At 40.1% G+C, this 25,480-nt stretch overlaps 1 protein-coding gene across 2 annotated transcripts in view; it reads right to left on the bottom strand.

Moving 5' to 3' along the window:
* Positions 1 to 25,480, bottom strand: part of alk (ALK receptor tyrosine kinase) — a 379,915-nt gene that overhangs the window by 52,524 nt on the left and 301,911 nt on the right. For both annotated transcript variants that reach the window (XM_077579089.1, XM_077579020.1), the window contains exons 8-12: positions 24,936 to 25,039; positions 18,594 to 18,766; positions 17,198 to 17,298; positions 8,431 to 8,550; positions 3,905 to 4,070 (exon numbers count right to left, since the gene is read on the bottom strand). In XM_077579089.1, the coding sequence (XP_077435215.1) occupies positions 3,905 to 4,070; positions 8,431 to 8,550; positions 17,198 to 17,298; positions 18,594 to 18,766; positions 24,936 to 25,039 (664 nt within the window). The remainder of the gene's footprint in view (positions 1 to 3,904; positions 4,071 to 8,430; positions 8,551 to 17,197; positions 17,299 to 18,593; positions 18,767 to 24,935; positions 25,040 to 25,480) is intronic.

Consider the following 25,480-nt stretch of genomic DNA (forward strand, 5'->3'; position numbering starts at 1 on the left):
GGGAGTGCTTCAATATTGCTCTTCCCAGGTGGTCATGCTCGGTGGAGAGCAAACGCTGCCTGGTGCTCGGTAGCTACCTCAGCTGTTTGCCTAATGACTTTTGGGAGATGCAGAGCGCACATTCATCTCCGTGGCCGTCTGTCAACTTCATTTACTGGCTCTGCCAGATAACCAGGCTGCATTAAGGCCACCATTTTGAGGTTTGGAGGCAGAGGGTGTTTTTCTCCAAACCCTGGGACATGTGTCACGACTGTTGTGAGGTATTTAAAGGCTCAAGACTCAACAGGGCTGAGTGGGAGGAGAGGTGAGAACTTTTGGTGAGGCGAGAAATATTGACGCCTGCCCACGGTGATTGATACGCCATATTGAATTCTAGTGTAAAACGCAGTTTGAGGACAATGTGCTCAGGCTTATTGTTGATGTATTTTTGAAACCTTTTTGAAGATTCCCTTCTATACTCCTCTGTTTTCGAGGAACCTTGATGCCCTGCTGAAGCGCGCGGGAGAAGAAGAAGTGGGCGGGGGGAGGAGTGTATTGTTATGAAAGACATTATTTGTTCAAGGCTCTGCCTGTGCTCACAAAAGATGATTTTGGTGTGAGCTGTAAAAGTATGACAGCATTTGACAGTTTTCTCAGTTGATTTGGTACATTTCTCAAATCATCCTCCAAATTCGCAAAGCTCTAAGTGCATTATTTCTTAAAACAATTCATACAAATGGCAAAACACAATGGATCCACTGCAAAATCCAGTCTCTTTACAAAATCCTCAGTACATATCTCTAAAGTAAAAATCTGCATGCCGTCATTGTGTCTGAATAATACTTTATTAACTCATTCAAACCCCAAAACATATAAATAAGTTTTTTTAATACTTTGTCCTTCACTCCCAAAAAGATATTTATGTTTTTTTTTTAAAGTTTTTTTTTTTTATGCTGGAGCTCTGATGCAGCTTCTGACCTGAAGAGGTCGCTTAAAGAAATTGCAGTTATTACAAAAAACGGCCAGCAGGTGGCAGCAGAGTATAAGAGATCAGCCAGGGCCATGTTGCAACAAGCTCTTTTTCCCCAGTGTTTTCAACAGGTTTGTGAATAATGATGAAACTTAACTATATTCTAATGCTAATTGCTGCAAAACGGAAACATATATAAATGTTTTTCCTGATAAAAGAATAGACTCTAATCTTTCTTTTGGTAGGTTCCATGTTTTTATAGCAATAAAAAACAATATTCTGTAGGCCTTGCAAAATCAGTCAAAATCTAGTAAAACAGCCGGGAGTGTAAGGGGTTACTTCAGTGAAAATGGGTGGGGGTGAATGAGTTAATTACTTAGTCATGTTGTCAATTTTTGAATGCCAACTGGGGCTAGAGTTTTGATGGCCATTATTCAAAATGGTAAGTTTACACTTTCGTGTGGAAGATTGATTGAAAGAGACTGGAAAAAAATTGCATTTATGCTTTCAATGTTTACCCTGCAGTTTGTTCAAAAGACCATCTCATTGCAATTAAGAAAGGAGAAAACAGTGTAACACAAAGGAAAAAACAAAATGAAATTAAGTCTCCTTTGGGAAAACTGTACATGGAGTGTTGTATTAATTTATAGTGCAGTCTTCTTACACTTGATATCCCCGGCTGTTGGGCCACAAATTCTCATCTGCATCACATCAAAAAATTTCAGAAAACCGGTTGATCATAGGTAGATCTAATGCTTCACACAACTTTCACTTCATTAGTTTAAGTCAAGATCCACCTGGTAAAAAGTCTAATGAAAATGTATTGAAATATGCTTGACTTATGATAACAAACATTTAGACTTGAGATGATGAACTAATGCCAAAATGTTGTGGGGTGTAAAAACCTCCATACACCAATCCGACGTCAAGAGTCGGGGAGTGGTCGGACTTCGGCATGCGGCATCTAATTAGTTTATAAAGCGTCATTGTAACATCGGAGCCTTTGGCGGAGAGTCTGGGGTGTGTTTTTTTGGCGGATTCAACATGTTGAATTGGCGTCGGACCATTGTGACATTTGATTACTTTGATTATCTGCTAGCTAGCAAATCAGCGCACAAGCAAGAACAAAAAGCGACAAATGCTGATAAACAGTAAGATTTTTTTTCATTTTGCACATTATCACCCTTCGCTTTTGTAGATAGTTACAATGTCTGTCTGGACAGAAGATTGAGAAGATGGATTCATCACTATTGTTCAAGAGAGCCTGGCATATCACATACTGTTAAAGAGAATAGAGTGATGAAATCCAAACTATGGCAAGGCATGGAGACACAACTAGGTAGTAGGGATGAGCGAGTACAGCACTATCTGTATCTGTATTCAGAGGGGGCGTGGCAAAAAAAACTTATGTGGGCTTGGCCTAAATGGAAATGGGGGTGGTTTGTTCGAAAATATGTGGGGCTTACATTAGTAGTAATTTATTTTTCACACTTAAAATAAAGTCTGAAATTGATATGGATTGATCAAAGGTTGCTATAATTTATTTGAAAACTATTGGCAAAACAACCTAATTGAGATTCAAAAAAGAGGCAGCCTGCAATGAGAGAAGAGCATTGGAGCACAGATACGGATAACAAGGAATTATATCCGGGTTATGTTCGTATCCGGAGAAAATTAATTATTTGTACCGGATACTCGTGTTGTACGGATATCCGGCTCATCCCTACAAGATAGCATTTCGTTTTTATACTACGCAATACTCTGTAAAGAGACTGAGGGTGTGCATTGGAGCACATCGTGAGTACAGTATAAAAGAAAGCGGTATGCGTTGTTTACGCTTTTATATTCTGCTCCCATAAAGAGTTTTCCGGTTACCTTTTTTTAACAGTTAAGAATAGGGACTACCGCCGCAGACGGTATGAAGGGCTATTCCTTCTCACGCATGCCCAGAATATACTTAAGAGTTGGCGTAACTGCCTGTTTGTTGCAGTGTGTTTTTCCGTAATTCTTCTGGCGCAACGTGCCAACGGTCAGGCTGATTCCACAGGCAGTAGCTGTCGCTCACATTGGCCTACTAATAATACTTAATCATTTGCATGGATGTAGCTAAGCATTTGTAACTTGTTCCAGGAAATTGTTTTTTTAATGTGCACAAGTGGCACAAGGCTGTGAAAATTGAACGAGTGGTTTTGAGAATTTCAGTTCTGATTGGAAAAATGTACCAAATAAACTATAAACACATGCCCTACACTGTTGTTGCTTCTGTGAACAATGTTGAGGAATCTGGCAAATACATACAGCAGAACACCATTGACCAAATTAACTAACCAATGAAATATCAAAGAACACAAAACAAACATGCATGTTTTTATTACAAGTTCCAATATGTACACAGTAAATTCTGTAGAGTAAATTTGTCTATATTTAGAGTAAATGTGACTATCTAGAGTGGGAACAAGTAGACTCCGTTTTAGAGTAGGCTAATATTTACACTTGGAAGAGAGTAAAATAAAGAATTGAAAAATAAAATAAAAATAAAAGTCACTCAAGGGTTGAGGAACAAACTCATGACCTTCAGCTTGGGAGACTGCCACACTACCACCTGAGTTATGCCCCTCCTACTGTTTGCTTATCTTCAAAGAGACCAAAAACATAATTTTTCGGAAGATTCCAACTGACACGAGTGGTATAGTAACACGCAGCAGGAGCTGCTTTGCTCAGCGAGTAGATCGTCTGTCTCCCAAGGTGAGAGTTGTGAGTTTGTTCCGCAACACTTGCGTCACATTCCCCCCCCAACTCTTTATTTTACTCTCTTCCAAGTGTAAATATTACTCTGAAACTGAGTGTATTATGTCCCACTCTAAATAGAGTCAAATTTACCCTACATAATTTATTGTGTAGTTAAACAGGTATTATGTAAACATTTTTCAACAAATAATGGCAGGGTCCTCCTACCTGTATGTGCCAGTTTCAGGGACCTGCCACATTTGAATGCCTTTGAAAGGCCCGCGGGTGCCCACCGTCACATTGATTTTGCTGCTCCTATAGGAATTGAGGCACTGGGAGGGAGTTGGACCTTCTGAGCCGCCAGCACCGCAGGTGTTAAAAATCCATTTTTTGGCTGAAGACCAGGGAAAAAGAATAGCATTTAGTCTCGGCAGACATATTGTATCGAGATAGAGAGACCAAGAGACAGGAATGTACTGTGAATGTAAGCAGTACCTCACACGTTTGTCTTTCTATTCTAAATCACACATGCATGATATGAAACCAATTATTCCAAGTTGAGGATGTGAAACGTAACAGTTAAGTTAGTGTTATGAGCGTCCACTTATGTAGTATAAACAATGTAAGCAGGTGCCCCATGTGTCACAACTAATTAGCGGTTTTACTGAAATTAGCGTGAGAATAATTTCATCATTTGGACAACAGAGGGACTTCATGCTGCAGAGGCACAGCCCAATTTACAAGCACCAGCTCAAGTCAAAGTCAATTCTGCAGTTTCCTACAATATCGGCGACCCTGGTGACGTCTGACTTGTTGCAGTGTGACTGTCACACAGTTTGTCATTAAATACAATAGAGCCCAACATCTATTTGATTACTTTTGTACTGCAGAATGTGGCAGGTTACCTAACGCTGCAGGTTACATTCTGCAACATGGACCTACAAAGGATGATTTTATTTTTATTTTTAAAACTGAACAACTGATTTAAGTCTGTGAAATGAAGGACACTATGCATTATTTTAAACACGTGTTTGTGTTTATAATTGCCTCAGTTAAACACAATATTATTATTTTTTACCAAGATATAAAAGTAAATGAAGCTAGTCCTGTACAGTATGGCAGAAATCTGAATGGATTACATTTTAAGCATCTTTTTATAACTGAGAAACAAAAAAAACAAAATTTTTCCACACACTTAAAGCCTGGCTCAGTGTTTTTAATCCATCTCCACAAAGGAGAAGTGCTCATTATCTAGATTTAGAATATTTGAGAAAATTTTTTTTTATATTGTGTATGTGGAAGAAGTTTTAGATCTTTGAGTTCATTGCATAAAAAAATGTGAGCAAAAACAAAAGTGTTGCGTTTATATTTTTGCTATATGCAAACACCACCGTGCCTACTGAATTCCTGTTCACAAATTGTGAAACAAAAGACCAAACTAATCCATTCTAAAGAAGCAATATAAATGACATCTTAAGTCATAGTTCACTGTCTGCACCTTAACAAAGCCCACTTAGCCCCGGCTATGGAGGCTATTTGTCACTAGATGCTATTATAAACTAGATGGACTAGAGCTGGCACAGTAGGGACGGATCTGCATAAAAATCAAGCATGGGACTCGAATTAATTACAAAAGCTGGATTTGCATGAAATTGCTTGTTTTTGTTCCCTCAAACACTAAACCCAAAATAACAACTAATTGTTAGATATGTACACAATGAAGCATTTCAGCTTCTCAACTAATAAGCAGCGAGATAATGGCAAAACCTGCCTCTGCGTGAAGCGGAAGGGGAGCAACATCTGCTTGTAGAGCAAGTTGAAAGAGCCAATTGGATTGTTTCAAACACAAGTCGATCTATTTGATTTGGAGCCAGTTTTCATCTAATCTACAGTGCTTGGATTTGTTGTCTGATCTTGCGTGAGTGGAACTTGAACACCTTGATATGAAAATGTGCCACAGGTTCAAAGAAGAGCACGCTCGTACACCCTTCCTCTCTTTTGCAGATGATCACTTTTGGAAACGTTATGTTTTGTATCAAATGCTTATCTCTGTCACACGCTCACCCATGTGCACACCCACCTGCAAGAGCTCATATTGAGGTTAGTGATGCATTCCAATCGCTGCAGAGTGAACCACCACAATCGCGGATGACTTTTTCAGTAAAAAGCAAACGATGAGTCAGTTATGAACAGAAGAGGAGGTGAGAAGTGAACGGGTCTTTTGCCAGGATGGCGTAGCATGGATGTAGATAAGAAGGAAATGCCTAAGAGGAAAGTGTGTGCAGGTGAAGTTGGGGTGAATAAAAAATAGCGAAAGGAGAACAGAGTGGGATCAGAGGCAGCTGACAGAAAGACATGGCGGTTTGGTGAAGGGGCAGGCACACACCTGAACTCACAAAGTGTCAATAAATAAAACCTCTTAGCTATGGGAAAGAAAATGAAACATAAAAGAGTGTTGAGATATGTTGGCAGGGAAAGATGAAGGAGAGAGTAGACAAGAGGCGTTTTGTTGGGGTTAATCGCAAAGCGTGTCAAGGGACGAGAGGATTGACAGGCTGGCAGAGTTAAAATCCCCATCAGCCCCAGCACATGGCAGAGCGTCAAGCCCACAAGGGGAGACAGCAGACACCCGGCGAATGTTAAGCGCTCTTGGCTGTCATCGAAACAGTTCAACATCTTTGCCCTCTACACTTACTATCTATGATAACGACAAGGGCAAGAGCAGTGACGATTTCACTAAGTAGCTTTTATTGTAAGTGAAATGTTCTTTTTTTTTTTAAATGTCACACATATAAAGTGAATACTAAAATCTGCGGCTCCGTTGCAGCTCAAACTTGTGATACATCCTCACAGCAGGTAAGCAGGTCAAAACATGAATGTATGATTTCCCTCCAATGAATGAAACATGTCAGCAGCTTATGTACAAGACTGACAAATCACTGCGCAAGAAGCATCCCAAATTAGCATATTTCTATTTGGCACTGCTTCTGACCATCTATGCCTGTTCAGCAGATTGAATACTACATGCCGAATTGGCTGCATGCAGAGATGATTCACAGGCTGCTACAGCAATCCGTGATTTACTGAAACGCATCTTTTTACTGATCTCATTAAACTACCAGTAGGAATCCAAGCAAGTTATTTGAAATACAGTATTTGCTCTAGATTTTCTGATGTATCTGATTTACTTTTATATAATCCCAACATACATTTATAGAACATGTGGAGTTAGGTGGTCTGATGTATAAAGCTATGGAACTAAATCAACTATTCCCCCAAAATGGCACAAACTCGGGTGTTTAAACGGCTATTGTGTGATTTCCCGCAATACCTCATCAAATCTCGTGAGACTACGTTCAGCCCTTTGAGATGTAAATTTGTAATTTTCACTCGTATTTTGCTTATTTTTGGCCTTTTTGTTGTTATGTCTCCACTTATGGGCACCTGTGATGGCAAAGTGGTAAAATATCATAACTATAGTCTATAGTTGCTGAGTACACTTTGAGCAATACAGTACATTAAACACATTATACATACAAATTAATTCCATCAACAGATGGAATCATCATTTACTGTATATAGCACTTTTCCACCTTACAAGGCCCTCAAAGCACTTTACATTGACTACTCAATCACCTATTGATGACACAGCATCAGGAGCACCTGGGGGTTCACTATCTTGCTCAAGGATACTTTGATGCGGTCACAATGGCTTGGGATCGAACCCACAACCTTTTCCATTTTATCAAAACATATATTCTATTTAGCTCTTCAGACACCTTTATCTATTGAACCACAATCCAGGTAGTTAGTAGATCAGTTCCCACATCTGTTTGAGTAATCAATTTCTTTTTGCTTCCGTTTAGAACACACAAACCTTAAGTAAATAATGCTCTTAATCAACAGGGTTTGTGCAATATGTCAAACAAGTTTGAAACTGAAGCCTCAGTTCACAACAAAATCAATTGTCTGGGCTGGAACAACGTTTGAAAACTATGAAAGCTTTTTCTTCTGCCCGGGACAGAAAATATGATGTTGATTACTTTGATTACAATCACATGTAAACATTTTCCTGGGCTCATCATCAGTTGGATATGAAAAGCATTCTGAAACCCTCACATTCACTCCACATTTATTTAAGTGCAGGTTGCTTTGTGTTAAATGAATTCAGAGAAACATGTTTACCACCTGAGGCTGTAAAAGATTTCCCATCCAGTTTACCAGGAGAAGAGTAACGGCTCACTTTTTTCTTTTCGAGTGAGTCCGGTGCTTGGAAGCTTCCTGGCTAAGGAAATGTGTTTTAGAGAAGGTTTGATAAGACTAACACAAATGTATGACTTTCGATATAGAAGTATGCTTGTTGTTTCCCTACTGAAGGCGGGAAGTAAGAGAGCGTGAGCGGGAAAATGTCAAGTCTGTGTAACCGTCTCCATTGACATTCTCCGGAGACAAATTGAAGGATTTTACACTTCGTAACTGCCCGTCCTGCTCCATTTATCGCCAAAGGAGATCTCTAAAGGACTCCTGCTGTTGCGGGCTGGATGCAAACCAGTGGGGGGCGCGCTTACTTTATTACAGTCTGCGACTCATATCACACGCAATGCAGAGAGGAATTGTGAACCAGTGCATGCGTGCATGTGTGGGTGTAGGAGGTTAAGTCTGAGACAAAGAAAGACAAGACAGAGAAACACTCCGGCATGAATAGCTTCCATCAAACTGTAAAATAGCCTTGCCTCATACAAATTCACACTTACAGTAATCTCTAGTTGGGGAGTTCATCAGCGGAATCCCAATGGATGGGGTCGTGGGAGAGATTGGGGGTCCGATGGGTAACCTTGTGGTGCTACTGGCCACCGGTGGAAACTCTCCATTTGCTGAAATGAAATGTAACATTTTATCATGAGAATATTGCATTTCTAACACCATGTGCAGCAGTGAAATCTAGTTATCAAATAATAATAGAATATACAAGTAAGCAGACTACCAGCTAACCCCTTACTGCCATTGAATATGAGGAATGCAGCAAGGGTTTCATTTGGCCATAAAGAAGACAGGGAATGCATACATCCAATTTTCTCACAGCGAATGGGTAAGCACATTCAGTCTGGCTCTTTTGCAGCAATCCATCAAGCCTCCAGCCCCAACCGCATTTCCAGGACTCAGATCATATGCTCGCTGGCACCTTGATCTCATCCTGCTTAAACTCTCTCCCGGGGTGAAGTCTTCTTGGCAAAAGGGCGCCTGATTGGCTATTACTGCACAAGATAGAGGAACTTCTCCCCCCCAAAAGATGTTAAAGTAGGGGTGACTAATTTTAGTTGCTGTGGTTGGAAGCTGGCCTGGAAAATTGTCACCTGTCCCCATTCTGTATGTCTCAATGTTTAGAAACGATGAGTTTTTATGGCTGCTTAGCTGAAAGCTAGTAGAAATTAGTCATTCGTGGTGATGACGTCAGCATTGCATTCAGTGATATGACATTACATTGAACTTGTTGACAAACTTCCATCAGCTCGTGTGACAGCAAGATATATACACTCCAGTGATAGGAAAACGAAGCTTCATGGAGCACTTGCAATATAATATACAGTATATTTTTCTCCTCTTGATGGTGCTCTTGGTTTAAAGATATAGGTCAATGCAACGTTTCTCAACCCTGGTCTTCAGGGCACACTATCCAGCCTGTTTTACATGCTTCCCGATTCCAACGCAGGTGAGGATCGTATTCAGGCTTCTCCGGGGCTTGCTGATGAGTTGTTATCGGAATCAGCCCGAGGACCAGGGTTGAGAAACACTGGACTAGTGCAATGTAAATTGATAAAAAATTCCACTTATCTTTAAACTAAGAGTGCATTCTAGAGGAGAAAAAAAAAATCACAAGTGCTTCATGAAGCTTCATTTTCCCATCAGTGACACAGTACAATGTAATAATATTACAGTATACGTATGTGTAGGCAGGGCTCTAAATTAACACCTGCCAACCCGCCAAATGCGGGTAAGAATTCATTTTGATGGGTGGTAATAAATATTTACTAGCCAATTTGGCTGGTAATGCAAATTTCAAGACTCAAAGTAAGCTACAAGATGTGCAGTTGTGTGCTCTTTTGCGGAAAACGAGTTTTGAAAATGCAATTTGCGCACAGTTAGCGGCACTGTTGTTGTCAGACCTTGTCAAAATAAAGGTGTCTTGACCGCTGAAATATGTAGTGACTTATTTTGGAGGTGCTGCGGGAAGCGTGTCACGATGTGTCTTCCTTCTGGACATTCACAATGAACATATTAGCATTTTAGCCCACCTTCCTCGCCTAGAACTCTTTAACAAGAGTGACATTAATCAAAATAACAGTAGAGATTTGCGAAAAATGGCCGCCTTGAGGAGCGATTTGTTGACAATTCTGTCCCACCAAGAACTATTAACATCGCGACTCCACAAGCACCATATGAGAGCGATAAAGAAAAGACACCGGTAAGTCATAGCGACACACTTGCCTAGCGTAATGAATAGCGCCAACAATTGTATTTCTTTTATTTCACGAGTGCTAAACAGGTGAAAAGTGTTGAAAGAAATATGCAGTCTCGGCAAATCGAGACGAGGTCTGTTGGGAACACCGAACGAATTAAGGTGAGAAACGGTACGCAGTTGTATAACATTTGTATGTGAATGATGCAAGCCTAGACTTGGGCAGATTTCTGACGTAAATTAATCATTAAACTTGTCTTTAAATGTGTAGAATTATAAACTGAAGATACATCACCATACTCTCTTAATTGAAAGCGTACAACAGTATGTTGAGTTGGAGAAGATGTTTTGAAAAAAAGCAGGCCTTGGCTTTCACAGACTGTATGGATGTGGAAGTAAGTAAATTAACTTTACTATATGTTTCAGAAGCAGTGTATTTAATATGACATAACATGCTGCCATAGACATAATGTTATGTTTAGAGGTTAAAAAAAAAAATCTGGGAAAATTTTCACTGGGAAAAAAAATTGGCTGGTGGAATTTTTTTGGGCTAGTAACTTTAGAGAGTCTAAAGTCACGTTGTTTGGTCATCAAAAAAGTTAATTTAGAGCCATGTGTGTAGGGGTGGTGATCATGTGTCATCCAAACCACACCATGCAGACTTCAAACCCTCCGCGTCACTGACTGGGAGTGGAGTGACAAAGTTTTTTGTTGAACAACACTCAAGTTACAATAACATTAACATTGATGAAATATACATATTGTAATGTTTAAGATGAATAATGCAGTCATATTATACAGTATTTGGTGTAGAGATGTTCAATACCAATTTTTTTCCCCAGAGCGATACCAGTACAAGTACTCAACTCTTGAGTAGTCACTGAAACCAATTACTGATACCACTAGTACTTTTAATACTGTACATAAAATGTTCCTGTCGCGAGTTCCGATACTAAGGCTGGGAAATAAATTGAATTAATTCGATTAAACGTCATATTGAAAATCTAATCATTGAAAATTTGCTAAATCGTGAAATCTAATTTTGTCTTATGGAGTATTAAAAGCTGTTGTTCTTATGTTCTGTTACATCCAGATGTGTTGAGAGTGAGTAGAGAGATGAGTTGTAATTTTGCTAACTATGAATGTTAAGTTATGTTAAAACTGATTTAGAATCAGTATACATTATTGTTGTCTGAACATTTTGCACAGGAATTATTTTTGAATGAAGGAAACCTTTAAATAAACGTTTGTTGGGTTTATTAGATTAAAATCAATTAAAATCGTAATCGTCCTGAATGACTAAAAATATCGAGATTGTATTTTTGGGCCATATCGCCCAGCCCAAACCGATACCTTGAAATAAAGCCCGGTATTGGCCCAAAACCAATAACTTGTATCGATACTCACATATCCCTAATTTGGTGGCGAATGCGGTTAGCATGTCTGCCTCACAGTGAAAGCATTAAGGGTTGGAAACTTTGGTCTTCCTGTGTGGCTTTTCCCCAGGCAGACTCGTGACCAATACTGGAATCTTCCCCGCTATATTAGAGACCATTACATCAGGTGAGCTGTGGTTGTCAAGGCAATGGCTGAGCTGCTATTCACCTTTACAAATCAGTGTGGCCTATGCAAATTATTCTCAAAGTAAATGTATTCCATTTAATTCGTTCACAATGTTTTGCTTAGGGACTGTGTCTTGAGTATTGAGCTTGCCTTTTGAATGCAAAAGGGTCACAAAACAGTCCAAAATGTTGCATGTACCTAACAGTCCTATCATTTGCGATACTGTATGTAGGAAATATGTGGCACACACATCTGGTTACATTTACAGCTTTAGTAAGAGAAGAATGCCAACGGACACAATGCTGCTCTCATTGAGCACCAGTAAAGACCAATGTGCTCAAAGTAGATATGAAAAGTATGTGACCTGCTATGAACAGCTCAAGCTGGACATTTCTTATACGAAAGCTTCCAAATTTTCCTAAAAAGACAAATAAGCAGCATGTGATGAGTAAAAAGTTCCTTTGCTGCATATTGTTGTAATTGCTTTACTTCCATTTGTCATTTAACACTGTGGCCATTAACAAAGTCAGGATAATCAAGAAGACACAGTACATTCATATTTGACATCTGCGTTGTGCAATTTGCCTGCTTGATGAGGGTGGGATAGGGCTCCATTCTTGATAGTTCTGACAATAGCTTCTCGATCAGTCGGGTGTTTTTTTATTGGCCTATGATTTAAAATTATAAACTCTGTCTTGCAACAACTGGCCAGGCAAAAATTCATGTAAAGTGTAAAATATTTTATGGCTAATTTATTTTGTCTGTGTGATATATAACATTGAAAAAATTAAATTGGAATTCAAAGGAGCTTAACAGTGTTCTTGCAAAAAAGATTATGTAATATAAAACCTGTACGAACTTTCACTTGCATTTCTCTATAAGCAAACAACTGTATATAAAGCAATTGTTTGAAACTGTGTGTGTGTGTGTGTGTGTATATATATATATTAACCAGCATGCACCAGTTACAAAATCAATAGCTCATTCCCAACCTTGTAATCCTCAAATTAATATGATCATTTAAACCTCTGCTGCTTGATAGCGGTGCACAGATTTGATGGATCATGTACGGCATACAAGAACAAAATACGTTTGGTAGGTTGGATGAGTGCAAGCACTTTACACACCATCTCGCTGTCCCGCTGGAAGTAAGAGGCTTATATGTGTTGTTTTAACACAAGTTCAGCATTGTGTGTGTGTGTGTGTGTGTGTGTGTGTGTGTGTGTGTGTGTGTGAGAGAGAGAATCTAGACCAAAGTTGCTGTTCAAAGACCTTATTATTCCGGAAATGTGAGAAAACTGTGGGATAGGTAGTGCAGGGGCATGCAGTACTTGAATGTTGCCACAGCAACTAGCAAGCAGGTTGACGGAGTAACATGAACCAGAGGCCATGAAACAGCCTACTGAACTGTCAGTATTCATTAGGAGGGTGCCGGAAGCTACCTGAAGCCCTCCACAAGCCAGAAATGTTTGCGTCAAACATTATTGGGGAATAACTGTTTGTCACGTAGCATCTCTAGGAATAAGCCTCACTGTCGCTATGCCATCCAATATATAGTTCTGTCACATATAAAAAATACAACTGATCTCCAATATTTTAAAACGTGTGTACTGCAGTAATGTGCACTATATCTTCAATCCTCTGTCAAAAAGAACATACAGTATGTGGATCTTCAGCATCTCTCATCAACTGGTTGGAGTGATGGGCTATAACATGTGACCGAGTCAAATGTAGATGCTCTGGATAAAGAGCTTGCCATCTGGAAAGTGAGCAAAGCATAGATATGTTCCTGCAGTGCTGCCAATCCAGAGGCCATAAAGCACAAATTGGAGTGCAAATACGTATCTCATAGAAAATGTCATCTCTTTAAATAAAGGGCATCTGACTCAATAAGCCAGTGTTGACAAAGGGTGATCGTGTATCTCCTGCACTCTAGACCAAACACAATATAAGCCCTAATTCACACACCTTGTCTAAGGTGATGAAGGCTTTGTTTTGATATATGATCACAGCTTTTGAAAAGCAGTCATTGTTTTCTACCTCTTTTGTTGTCCTAAATTATTTTAAACACTATCAAACTTCATTTAATATTAAAACTGAAGTTATTTGAAGTAGATTGAAAGCGGTTGTTATTATTTCTGCTTGATTTTTCACTAGTAAGCCATCAGGGTCATTTGCGTTCAATAAGCAAGTAGAAGTACAGATATCAGGGTTTGAGAAGATTTCTATTTAAGCATGAAAAAACTACTTTTCCAAAATAAAGACTTGTCATAGTCCATCAAATTAAAATTCCTATTTGATCAAAATTGTAAATGGAGTGCACTTACATAGTGCTTTATCAACTGCCCAAAGCGATTTACAAAACCTCACATTAGCTTACCGGTATTTGAAAGCTACATAATGAACCGGGAAGAAAATTTTTGTTTCTAGGTTCAAACAGCATATTTTAACCAGAATCGCTCACTCTAGGTAGAGCCCCGTTTTGTTTTTGTGCATTTTGGTGTTGTAGCTTGTAAATCCATCTTGTTGGCTAGCAGCAGCAGCAGCAGCAGCTGCTAGCTAGTTGTTGAGGCCGTGTTGTCCTCTGGCTCTAGGGCTACCTTTGACATGATGAAAGACTGAGAGCGCGACAGGCTACAGCAAAGTACTGACAGAGGTGTTGATACGCTGCTAGATGGGCTTTATTGACTGTACTACTTAACAGTTTTGTGTAACTCATTAGCTGGCTAACCATAACTGCTTACACCAGCTATCTCACTCCAAATCAATGCACCGCCACACTACACATTCTAAGATTTGTCCCAATTTGAGTCTGAAAAATTCAGATTTCCTAATCACTTTACCATGCTCACTCAAATCCCAATTCAAATGACTAGTGACTCAATTTTATTTATAAATAGCCTGTTTACTAAGCAACAATTAGACAAATGCATCCAGCTACGAAACTCCACAATTGTGTTGACTGAGGCAGAGGAAGTCTTTACCACAACAATTTACATATGTGCATAGGAAAACCCTCCCAAACAACTTTCACGTAGTCGAAACTACAGTATACTGTATCAGCAACTATAGTTGGAAAAAGTAGCGCTGACATCATCCACAGGTTGTCCTGCCATGATCAAATCTTAATTTCATTATGCCTGTGGAGCCTCCCTACAAGCTCAGCATTGTGTTTTGTTGACTGCTAAGTGCTAATCAACTTTAATGTTGAACTCCTTCAAGCTGATTGATGTTGGCTCTAAAACATTGTTTAGTCATTCATCTGATTGGAAAATTGAAGGCTGTACCAGCAAGCAGGTGTCAACCAAGTTTGCATACGGCATTTGAATGATATGCACGTGCACGTTCCTTGTTAATTAGTGCCTTGTGCATTGGTTATATTTTGTCATTTGAAAATCGATTGAGATATATGAGATGCCACAAATAATTTCTGTGTATTTTTATTTTTTTACTTATTCTTAGTCTGATCACTTTAACCTGGTGGCCTTATCTATATTCAGTGCAGAGGTGCTGCTGCATTACTATTCATGTCACATTTCAAACATATGTCTTCAGTAAGGCAGAGATGGAGTTGTCTTGCACCCTTAACCTTTTGTTCTTCAGCCAGACAGAGATGTCATCTTACTCCTGTTTCACACTTCTAAACAAACTGTCTGTTTTATATACTGACTTTTAATGTGTTAAAAATGGTAATTCTATGCACCATTTATTTAATGCTGGTCTCTCATTTATTCACATATTCAGTGTTTCTCCCATCCAGCTATCATTTTGCATTTATCAGGGGTCATGTTGCAGGAGGCAGCAGCCGCAACAAAGAGGCCCAGATACTCATCATGTCATGATCGTGCAGCCGGAAAAGACATCGAACGGCTTGCATTAATCCAAGGCTACAGACTTTTTGTAAGTACACATAGGCCTACATGCTACAAATCTCACATATTTACTGAAATTTAAAGTTGATAAAGATAGTCAAAAAGACCAAAAGCGCACCGCTGGCTTGCTTGTGCCGTAACTTTGACCGGCTTACTGTCTGTCACTTTCAATGCTAATTTCTTGAATTTTATTGACTACACATGCTTCTTTGCTGAACTATATTTATTCCATACCATCTATTTTAACAACGCGTGTGATGTGTGATGCTCATTCTTGGCTCTTAATTCATTTCTCCTATGCAGCTTTTTCTAATTTAACTTTTTGAACAAATTAAAAATGACTGATGAAAGAACCTTGCTTTAACTGCCTATTTAAAGTTAACGAGCAATATTGATTCTGACGCCTGCGTATCGATACGTGTATTGTAATGAGGCCCGCAACGATGTATTGCTGTATCGATTTTTTTAGCTCACCCCTAATAGCAACACTAAAAATGAACACTAAGATCATTATCGGACTGTTAGCTCAGTAAGGGTGTATACAGACCTGCACTGTTTGGTCCGCTTTAAACGGACCAGTGTTTGTTTCCCGCGCTGTTCCGGACCTTTTGTGCAGGTAACACAAACGAATCCTGGTGCGGACCAAACAAGCGGACCGAGACCCACTTTTTGAGGCGGTCTCGGTCTGGGGATATATTGCCCGCTTGTGAATATTGTGCTAAATTCATTAATAATCATCCGTATTCTGTTTAGCCACACTGCTGTCAGCATGTTGTGGTGGGGGCGAGGCACGCGGAGCGCAACTGTTTCTCCGGTTACTGCACGCAATCGACGACACGTTCCAAATTGTCGCGGGACCTCCGTTGAATGAGCTGCCCTTGACGCTCGCAAATATCTTGCATCTAATGACGCCACATATATGCAGAGCAGTAATGCAGCACGTCCGAATTGCATGTTTTCGTCTATTTTCGGGTTTGGTTATGCCTTCAGCCCTTGTCATTTTTGTCCAATGGGAGCTCAGATTGTCACGCGGGTCAACGTGATTACGCAATATATATAATTGCAAAAGGTACAGTGTGAATACGAACCGCACCAAATGGAAAAAACTAAAGTTCGCTTTTGGTCCGTACCAAACAAGTGGACTGAAGGACTTTTCTGGTCTATATACACCTTAAGATAGACGTTAGTCTTTTAACCAGATGACACGGTTCGAGTCTGACTGTTGTATTTTTTTGCTATTCAACATGGCCGATTGACTTCGGTTAACTACAATACGTAACACTTGGTCTTATTTTGGGGCATGGTAAAACGACCGATATGGTCGCTATTGTTGGAGGACTTGTTGCCACAGTCACATTAGTTTATCAAGCAATTTTATCTCAGAAGTTTAGACTAGTCTTTTATTTCGAAAGAGACATTGTACTGGTCTGCAGCTGTTTATTGGATATAAATGAATAAAGCCTGTCAAACATCATCTTGAATACTGGTCAAATTGGATAATCAATGTTTTGGCATTAGGTCACACGGAGCCTTGAATAAAGCGAAAAAGGGTACATTTTGTAATGATCGATATGTTTTACGTGAAATGGTTTGAAATACAAAAATAAATAAAAATCAAATATTACTCACAAGCCAGGAAGCAGTTCATACTGAAAGAGATGTTGTCAAGTGAGATAAGAGAGCCAGGCCCAGGTCCATGTTCATCTTCTAACCCGAAAAGAAGCCAGAACCTGTGAAAGGGCAGCAGACCTTAAACAAAAACTATAACTTGTAAAAGGTTTTACAGCTCCTGCTTGAATAGAGGCAAAGAGGAATGTATGTGCCTTTTAAAACAAAAGTCACTATGTCACATTTTGGTTTTAGAGAAGAGTGCTATGGGCAATTACATTTTAGTAATTTTAATTGAATTAGCTGCTGCTTTTCCTCGCAATGTAGACACAATTGATTTGGACATACATATACATGAATGTGATTACCTCAGTGTCTGTTGGGTGGTGTGACTGTGGAGAAAGTATTTGCGTGTGATTGCGTTTGATTGTTTGTTTATTTATTTGAAATGTTGACATTAACTATAACATCAATTCTCTGTGAGACATTTCAATCAGTCTTTTACAATTCAATTACCTTCTTGATAATCTGACACTGCATTTGGGTGTACATGCTATCGGTATTGTTGTAGGGCTCTGAGTGGCGAAGTGGTACTGTCACTTACCTTTGATGCAGGCGGTGTGGGTTTGATTCCCCATCAAAGAGACCATGTTTGTATGTGTGTGAAAGGGTGTAGAAAAAAAAAAGTAAGGCGTGCTATCGGTATTGTTCTGATTGCGGTCAGCACTTTGCCATGTACTTAAGCTCTACAAAAGGTCACCTCGCAAAAACTAGAAGGTTCACCTGGTGGTTACGAACATGACATTTTAATTTAGAACACAAGCACCACTGACTACATAACCCACAAATAAAAAATTAATCACTCTCAGTGGAGCAGGATTATCCGAGCTCGAATGGCAAAGAAACCACTAGTCAGGCAAAGAAAGATGAAATCCTTTATGTGGATTTCTTCTTTCCTTTCTTCTGTCTGTTTAGCTTGAATTGATCTCCTCTTTGAGGGGAAATCAGGGACATAGCTAATTGTAAGGCAGGAAGATGGCGCGTTGAGTATTGATTTCAACAATTTATCACAGTCAAGGAATATAAAAGGTAAGCCAAGATTTTGTACACATAGCACATCCATTGTGTGGATATGCGCACTGTAGTCTCTAGGGGATTAATTAATTTCATGTAGTTAAGAGAAAATTGAATAAAATGCTTTAAAATATACAGTACAATTATGAGAGAGATATAGACTAAGACGATCCTATTGGTCCAGCGGTCTATTGCCGTATAGGAACCTAAGTAGTAGCTTGTGACGTGCAGGTACAATGGAACTTGATGACTGCTTCGATCTAAAAACCAATCTGATGCTTTCAGGATGGTTCAGACACTCTGTCTTGCGATAATCACTGAGTGACACTGGTGAGTGTCGTACCAGTCAGCCAGCCCATAAAGTGGAACTGTGATGAATTTCCAGCCTCTCTCAGTCGTTGATACGCTGGCAGAGTGCCACAGTTGACGCTGGTCCTTGGGGCCCGTGCTGTTCTCTGCTATCCACAAAGACAGTGTCCCATTCTGTGTACCTCCAGAACACATCCAGAACCGCACCTGTGGCAAATATACAATACAGTTAAAGAAATTCTTGACACATGGCAACAATAATAAGCTTTGTGATAGTTGCAGTGCCATGAAATGGATCAAATAATATGAAGAATGTGGCTTCTTGATCCAAAATTTGAAACGGTAACAATTAGAGATTGAAACAAAAACCTACAGAACAAGGAAACTTGTTTCAGCCACTTGTAGCTGTGATACACGTCCTTTTAGCCACTGCCCAGACCTTGTTGACCAAGGGTATGGGTGGGAACGAAGATTGCCTTTTCCCCCAGCTATCACTTCACTACAGCAGTCCAATAATGACCTCATCACGTCTTGTGTCACCCTTATCCCCGTGTCACTCTCCCCATACATTCTTCCCTTTCCTCCAAACAAGAGCCCGAGATCCCTGACCTCCAATACCTGAGGCATCATTCCAGATCTTGAGGACACAATGCATCCTCTTATCCTTCCTGGTCTTTTCCATCCATCCATCCATTTTCTTGGCCGCTTTTCCTCACTAGGGTCGCGGGGGTGCTGGAGCCTATCCCAGCTGGCTTCGGGCAGTAGGCGGGGTACACCCTGAACTGGTTGCCAGCCAATCGCAGGGCACACAGAGACGAACAACCACACTCACATTCACACCTAGGGACAATTTGGAGAGTTCAATTAACCTGCCATGCATGTTTTTTGGAATGTTGGAGGAAACCGGAGTACCCGGTGAAAACCCACGCAAGCACGGGGAGAACATGCAAACTCCACCCAGGAAGGCCGAAGCCCGGACTCGATCTCACGTCCTCTGCACTGGGAGGCGGACGTGCTAACCAGTCAGCCACCGTGCTGCCCTCCTGGTCTTTTTTAAAAGTGATTTGCATGTAGATTCTTTACCAGTGGCTGCAAACTGTCCCAGCCCATGCTGAAGGTCACAACTTGATGAGGCCATCAGCATACCAACATAAAAAAATAGCAGAACTAGAAATCCTCTACATCCTAGCTACAAGTTATTGCTGGTGATACGAACCAACGCCTTCTGAAATTATGCATGGACAGAATAGCCAGCAGTAGAAGGCAAAAACCCCTGTTGCTACCCCCATAGACACTGCGATGGATTCTGCCCATGTCCATACAACAAAGCCCATGTGGGCTGTTTGGGCCAAGTCCCTTGGGGTCATTCCATGCCAAATCACACAGTGGGTTTAACCATGCAGATTTAGATTTTATTGAAATTTGGTGTACTTGTTGATAGTGATGGAACAACGCTAAATCTCAAATAATTAGGTCAATAGGAGTTGGGGTTTGAGAGTTACATTGTGCTGAATTTCAATCTTCACAAAAGAGGTATTGTTGGAAAGAAAAATCAACAAGAATTCGAGATTTTAGTAGCCTTGTAACCTTTTGTCTTAGTTGACCTTCAAATTTACCTTGTAGATCACGTGACTTTCAAAGTGATATATTCAATGATTCAATAAATATCTGAGGGTGAGAATACTAGTGCTGTCTCTATCAAATATTTTTAGAATCCATTAATCTATTGAATATTCAATTGATTAATCGACTAATTTAGATTCATTTTAAAGATGTCCTAACATGAGCTTTGCAGCGACAAAATCCATCCTCTGAATGCCGTAATACTGTATCAAAATATTTTGAGGGTGAAATACTGCATTATTGTACAAATACAAGCTCCACAAGATTCAAGTTTCAAACGGATGGATTTCGGTAGGCGTGGCCAAGACTCGCCTGATTCAAAACACTTCTGTTTACAAAATGAGTTGGCCGTTGCCAAGGTTCTTCTGTCCCACTTGCTTCGGTCTAGTACACACTGTCTTAGGCTACATGCTTTTCTGCTCTTTAGTTTCAATAGGTGATCGCCAAATGCCACCTTTATGTACAAAATGCCATTGCATCATTATTCACTGTCTTGCCCGCCTCGGCAAACTCGGTTGTTGCTTCGCACATGGCGTCAATCCACGGAGCCGGCTCACAGAAGCTTTTCGGCAGCAAGGCAAGTCCCGGTCGGCGGCGGTCGACTATCACGAGAGAAAGAGTGGAGGTCCCCGCTTGGACCAGCCAGTCCCCGCTCTCTCTCTCTCGCGAAGGTCCTCGACGGCGGCGAGAGGCCCGCCTCGCTGCCGAACGGCTTCCGCGACCGACGCCGTGGGGCATGGCTTCCGTGGGCCACCGGCTTCCGCGAGCAGCTCGGCAGCAAGGCAGACCCCGGTTGGGGGGCGTTGGACCTCCGTGAGAGAAAGAGAGGAGGTCCCCGATTGGCCGGCGGTGAATGAAAGTGACCATGCCCTTTTTGCCCAAAAAAGAAAAGAAAATTCAGCAGGCCGCTGCTCCCAAATCCATGATCTGATTCCCCTAGATTTGTAGATTTAGTGTAGTGGCATCACTATCAACAAGTACATAAAATTTTATTAAAAAACAAATCTGCTTGGTTAAAAATTTCTCATGTTTTGAGTTGCAGTTTCAAATCCTAGTGAGGGTGAAAAGTGGCTAGTGACACAAGACGCCTTGACAAGGATTGGGAAAAGGGAACAAAGAGAGGAGGCACAACAAACAGAATAATTAAAAACAAAAACAAGTTGAAGACCTAAAGGAAGGGGCTGATTGGCTGACACTAAAGAGCATAATAGATGAGACTATGTCAAACTAATAACTAATGAGCAGCATGAGACTGACAAAAGTAAAGTCAAGAACTTCTGGAAAAAGCACAGGATTAACATTCTCTAAGTGCCAAAACCAACAAATATCTAAATATGATCAACACAAACATAGTCCAGTCCATAAACAGAAGATTCATTTCTAATCAACAGTCTAAACAAGACTATAAAAAATCAAACCCTAAATCAGTTACATTTGCATTTAGACCCCAGTGCTACGGTTGAAAACAGAACTTGAAGCACAGCTCACCAATTGTATGACAGGACAGAGCCTGTTCCCTTAAACGGCGCCCTTTTCATTAGGTGTTTAATTTTTTACTCTTGTTTCTTGAAAGAGAGGAGTGTTTACCACTTAAATCTGGTAATTAGAAGCACTTTAAAGAAGGCAGTTACAATTTACAAAGAGATGGTTGCATAAAATTGTAAAAATTAAAAAGAAGGAGAAGAAAAAACAAACAGAAATTCACGCCAAATGACTGAGCATGGCACATTTCAGACAAATAGTCTGGAGAAACAACAGACCTAAATGTGACCATTCAAACTACAATAGAATGAAAGATACACAAAAAACTATTTTGCTCAATAATGCCTTGCTGTTTGGAAAAATGGTGAATTCCACATTACTCTTAAAATATGTCTACTTTTAAGAACAACTATGGTTGAATGAGGTCCAATGTTATATAAAGCAGCCAAATAAAAGGTGGACATAAAGATCAAACAACAACAACAAGCAGCTCTCTAATGATTCCGAGATAAACAGAATTCTCCAGGAGTCTCAAGGGGCATGTTTTGCATCAACACCACTCCTGCATGCTTCTCCGCAAATTAATCTAATTTGGTTGTTTCCTGAAGGGATATGGTCAAACTAATCTGGTCTGAAAACACACAAGGCGTAGCACAAATTAAACCGCAGGAAGTAAACAGCTTTACAGCTGGCCAACAAGCATGGGCTGCTAGCTAGCATGTCCCTCAACAGCATTTTATTAAAGCCAAGCACATAATTCTTGTTTCACCATTTCACTGGAATAGATGCTGGTTTAATTCTGATAAGCGTGACACACAGAGGCAGCATAACCACAAAAGTGAATACAACATCTTTATGTCAAGCACTTACTTATCCATTACAGCTTGAGGTGCTTATCATCCTTTGTGAAAACAGATGGTGACTTGAAAATGCACGATTGTGGACAGTGGACATCGGGCACAACATGAAAGTAAGCTGTACTAATACCCAAAATGAATCTTGTGAATGTAGTTGTCCAGGAGCACACAGGCCAGAATAAAGAGCGCCAAGACAGTGTTTAGAAAAGGGATTTACTGTCTTAATCTGGAATCATGCTTAATCTTTGGCTAGGTGTCAAGAGACTGTGGAAAATCTGTGATGGTGCAGCACTGCTGTCCACAAAAATCCTGCCTCTTAATCACTATGGAAGAGAAACGCGGTTCTTCGCTCATGTATTGGTTTGTTTTCTGATTAGTATTTTGTACCAAGTTGGAATTCTCTTGAGGCTTAGTTCTTGGTTGCCTTTTGTGGTCTGCATTTGCAAGTTCTTCCATGACTTTAGCACCATCTTCTCATGCCTTTGAGAACTCTCATCACCTCTTTCCAATGTAAAAAGTTCACATGGATGCAAAACAAAACGTATACTGGGCTTGTTGCACAACCATAATTGTAACTTCAGGGATCCAAACTCTTCATCTACATTCTCTAGTAACATCATGGCCTACTACGAGGATCATTTCATTTAATGCGTAGGTAAGCAGAAGCAACTTTTGATTGACAAGGTCATTCTTGCTTTCTGCACCTGACTCTTCTTTCCTTCTTTAGACACAATGATAGAGAGGGAGACATCAGTGCACGTTTCAAACACAACAATGTTTAGATGTCTGGGAAACCTTTCAAAAGCAATCCTGACAAGACACAACATCTCTTAAGGGTTCCTGACTGCCGACCCCTGCATCTGCAGTGACCCCACATACGCATCACCATGCTTGCTTCGTGCAGGTTCTTCCCTTGTGACCATGTTGAAGTGTCCAAGAGCAAGATATTGAACATCTAGTTGCTCCTGCTACTGCATCATCAGTAGGTTAATGCAAAGTCAGTAGTCAGGTTTACATCCAATTGTTTTAAATTTTTAAAGCAAATTTACTGAAAATGCGCAAAACGGACATGCGACTTATGCCAGTTTCCATCTGTTCTTTTGCGAATATTAAGAGGGCACTCCGCTGCTGTAGGTGGCAGTATACACCATAGAGATGTGATACACCAGTACTTTAAAAGATGAACAGGAAGTGACTGCGTCGTGCAATGACGTCGTATGAGTTTGCTTTTGTAATTCTTGATAAAATCTAAAAATGCATTAATATTCGCTTCTTTAATTCCCCTTAACATACCTTACTTTATCGACCGACATTGCTTTGTGACGTGATAATCCGTTCAAAACGTGCAACGTGTATCAGGTCAGCGTTTATTCGCAAAAGCTGTTGCCATAGCCAAAATTTGCATTTTAATTTTTTCGATATGCTTCAAAATCCACCCTCTCCAAGCGTAAAAACTTTTTTTTTGCGAATTTTAGGCCTTTTTTCGAATTTCTAGCGTTTCCATTCAGTTTTATTTTTGCATTTCTTGAAAATTCTAATAAAAGTGTGAAGCACTTTTAATGCCTTAGGTGGAAAAGTACTATAGATGAGTGAAAGACCATTTACTGTTCTACCAAATTCTCAAATGAATGTAATCACCTGCTTCCCACATCTGAAGAACAAATAATTAATACAAACCTTTAACACAGCTTATTCTTGTTCAAAGTGACTATTTAATTGAAGCAACTGTGCGCATAAATACAGGTACATAATGTACTTTCCAATGATATTCATATTTATTGAGTAGCCCAAGTACTGTACATATATCGATTACTGTACATTTAAAAGAAGAAATAACAATCCATCCATTCATGTTTTTTTTTTTTTTAAACATGCTTTTCCTTATTCAGGTCACGGTGAGCTGGAGCCTATACGTATACTAGTTGACTTTGGACAGGACGTTAGGGTACATAAAACCATTTGCACTTGCATTCTCACCTATAGATAATTTAGAGTGCTCAATTAACCAAACATGCATGTGGGAGGTGTACCAAGAGAACGAGAACAAGCACTGACAGGTAAATTCATTTTTACAGTCTTTACTTTGGCATGCATACACGTTGCTAGCCAACCATTATTTCTACCTCTGTGTTCAAAAGCAGTCTATAACAAGTCTTGGATTAGCTACCTCCAAGTCCAAAGTCAAACACACACACACACACACACACACGCACGCACGCACGCACACACACACACACACACACACACACACACACGCACACACACGCACACACACACACACACACACACACACACACACACACACACACACACACACTAAGCTAAGCTAAGCTAAGCTACTGCTGTCCCATATTTGCAAGAACATCATTCTTAACTTAACATTCACAATGAAAAGCATTTAATTATGTGCTTACCGTGCATGGAGAGTTCCTTAAAGGAGGCGGAAAAAGAGGACTTCTGAGTAGTGCTGAGCGATGTTGGCCTTTGAACTGGTTCCCCTCCATGCTGAGTGTTGTACCTTTTCAACAAAAACACATCTATTACTATACAGTGCAAAACACCAATAATAAAACATGTTAGATTTGCCAAAAAATGGCTTTGTGGCCTTAGTGCAGTGGTTCATAACCTGGATTGGATCGAAGCCCGGGGGTTCGGTGAGCAGTGCTGCCAACTCCCCAATAAGGAAAGAAGCTATTGGCTGTCCTAAAAGTCGCTAAATGACCTCATTGTCTAATTTGCAAAATTGGCAATTTGCATTTAATAGTAACGGACGAAGGAGAGAGGAATAACATCATGGGAGAGGCATAAAGTGAGTTAAAAAAAACACACCCTAAAGAACACAAAAAAAGTCGCTAGATTTGTTGCCAGTCGCTTTTGACAAAAAAAAGTTGGCAACACTGTCGGTAAGTCGGTCTCAGGGGTTTGGCAGAGGTCAAGACACACACATGGCTTGTCATGA

This window comes from Vanacampus margaritifer, chromosome 1, assembly GCF_051991255.1.
Source record: "Vanacampus margaritifer isolate UIUO_Vmar chromosome 1, RoL_Vmar_1.0, whole genome shotgun sequence".
In the NCBI taxonomy this organism is placed as follows: domain Eukaryota; kingdom Metazoa; phylum Chordata; class Actinopteri; order Syngnathiformes; family Syngnathidae; genus Vanacampus; species Vanacampus margaritifer.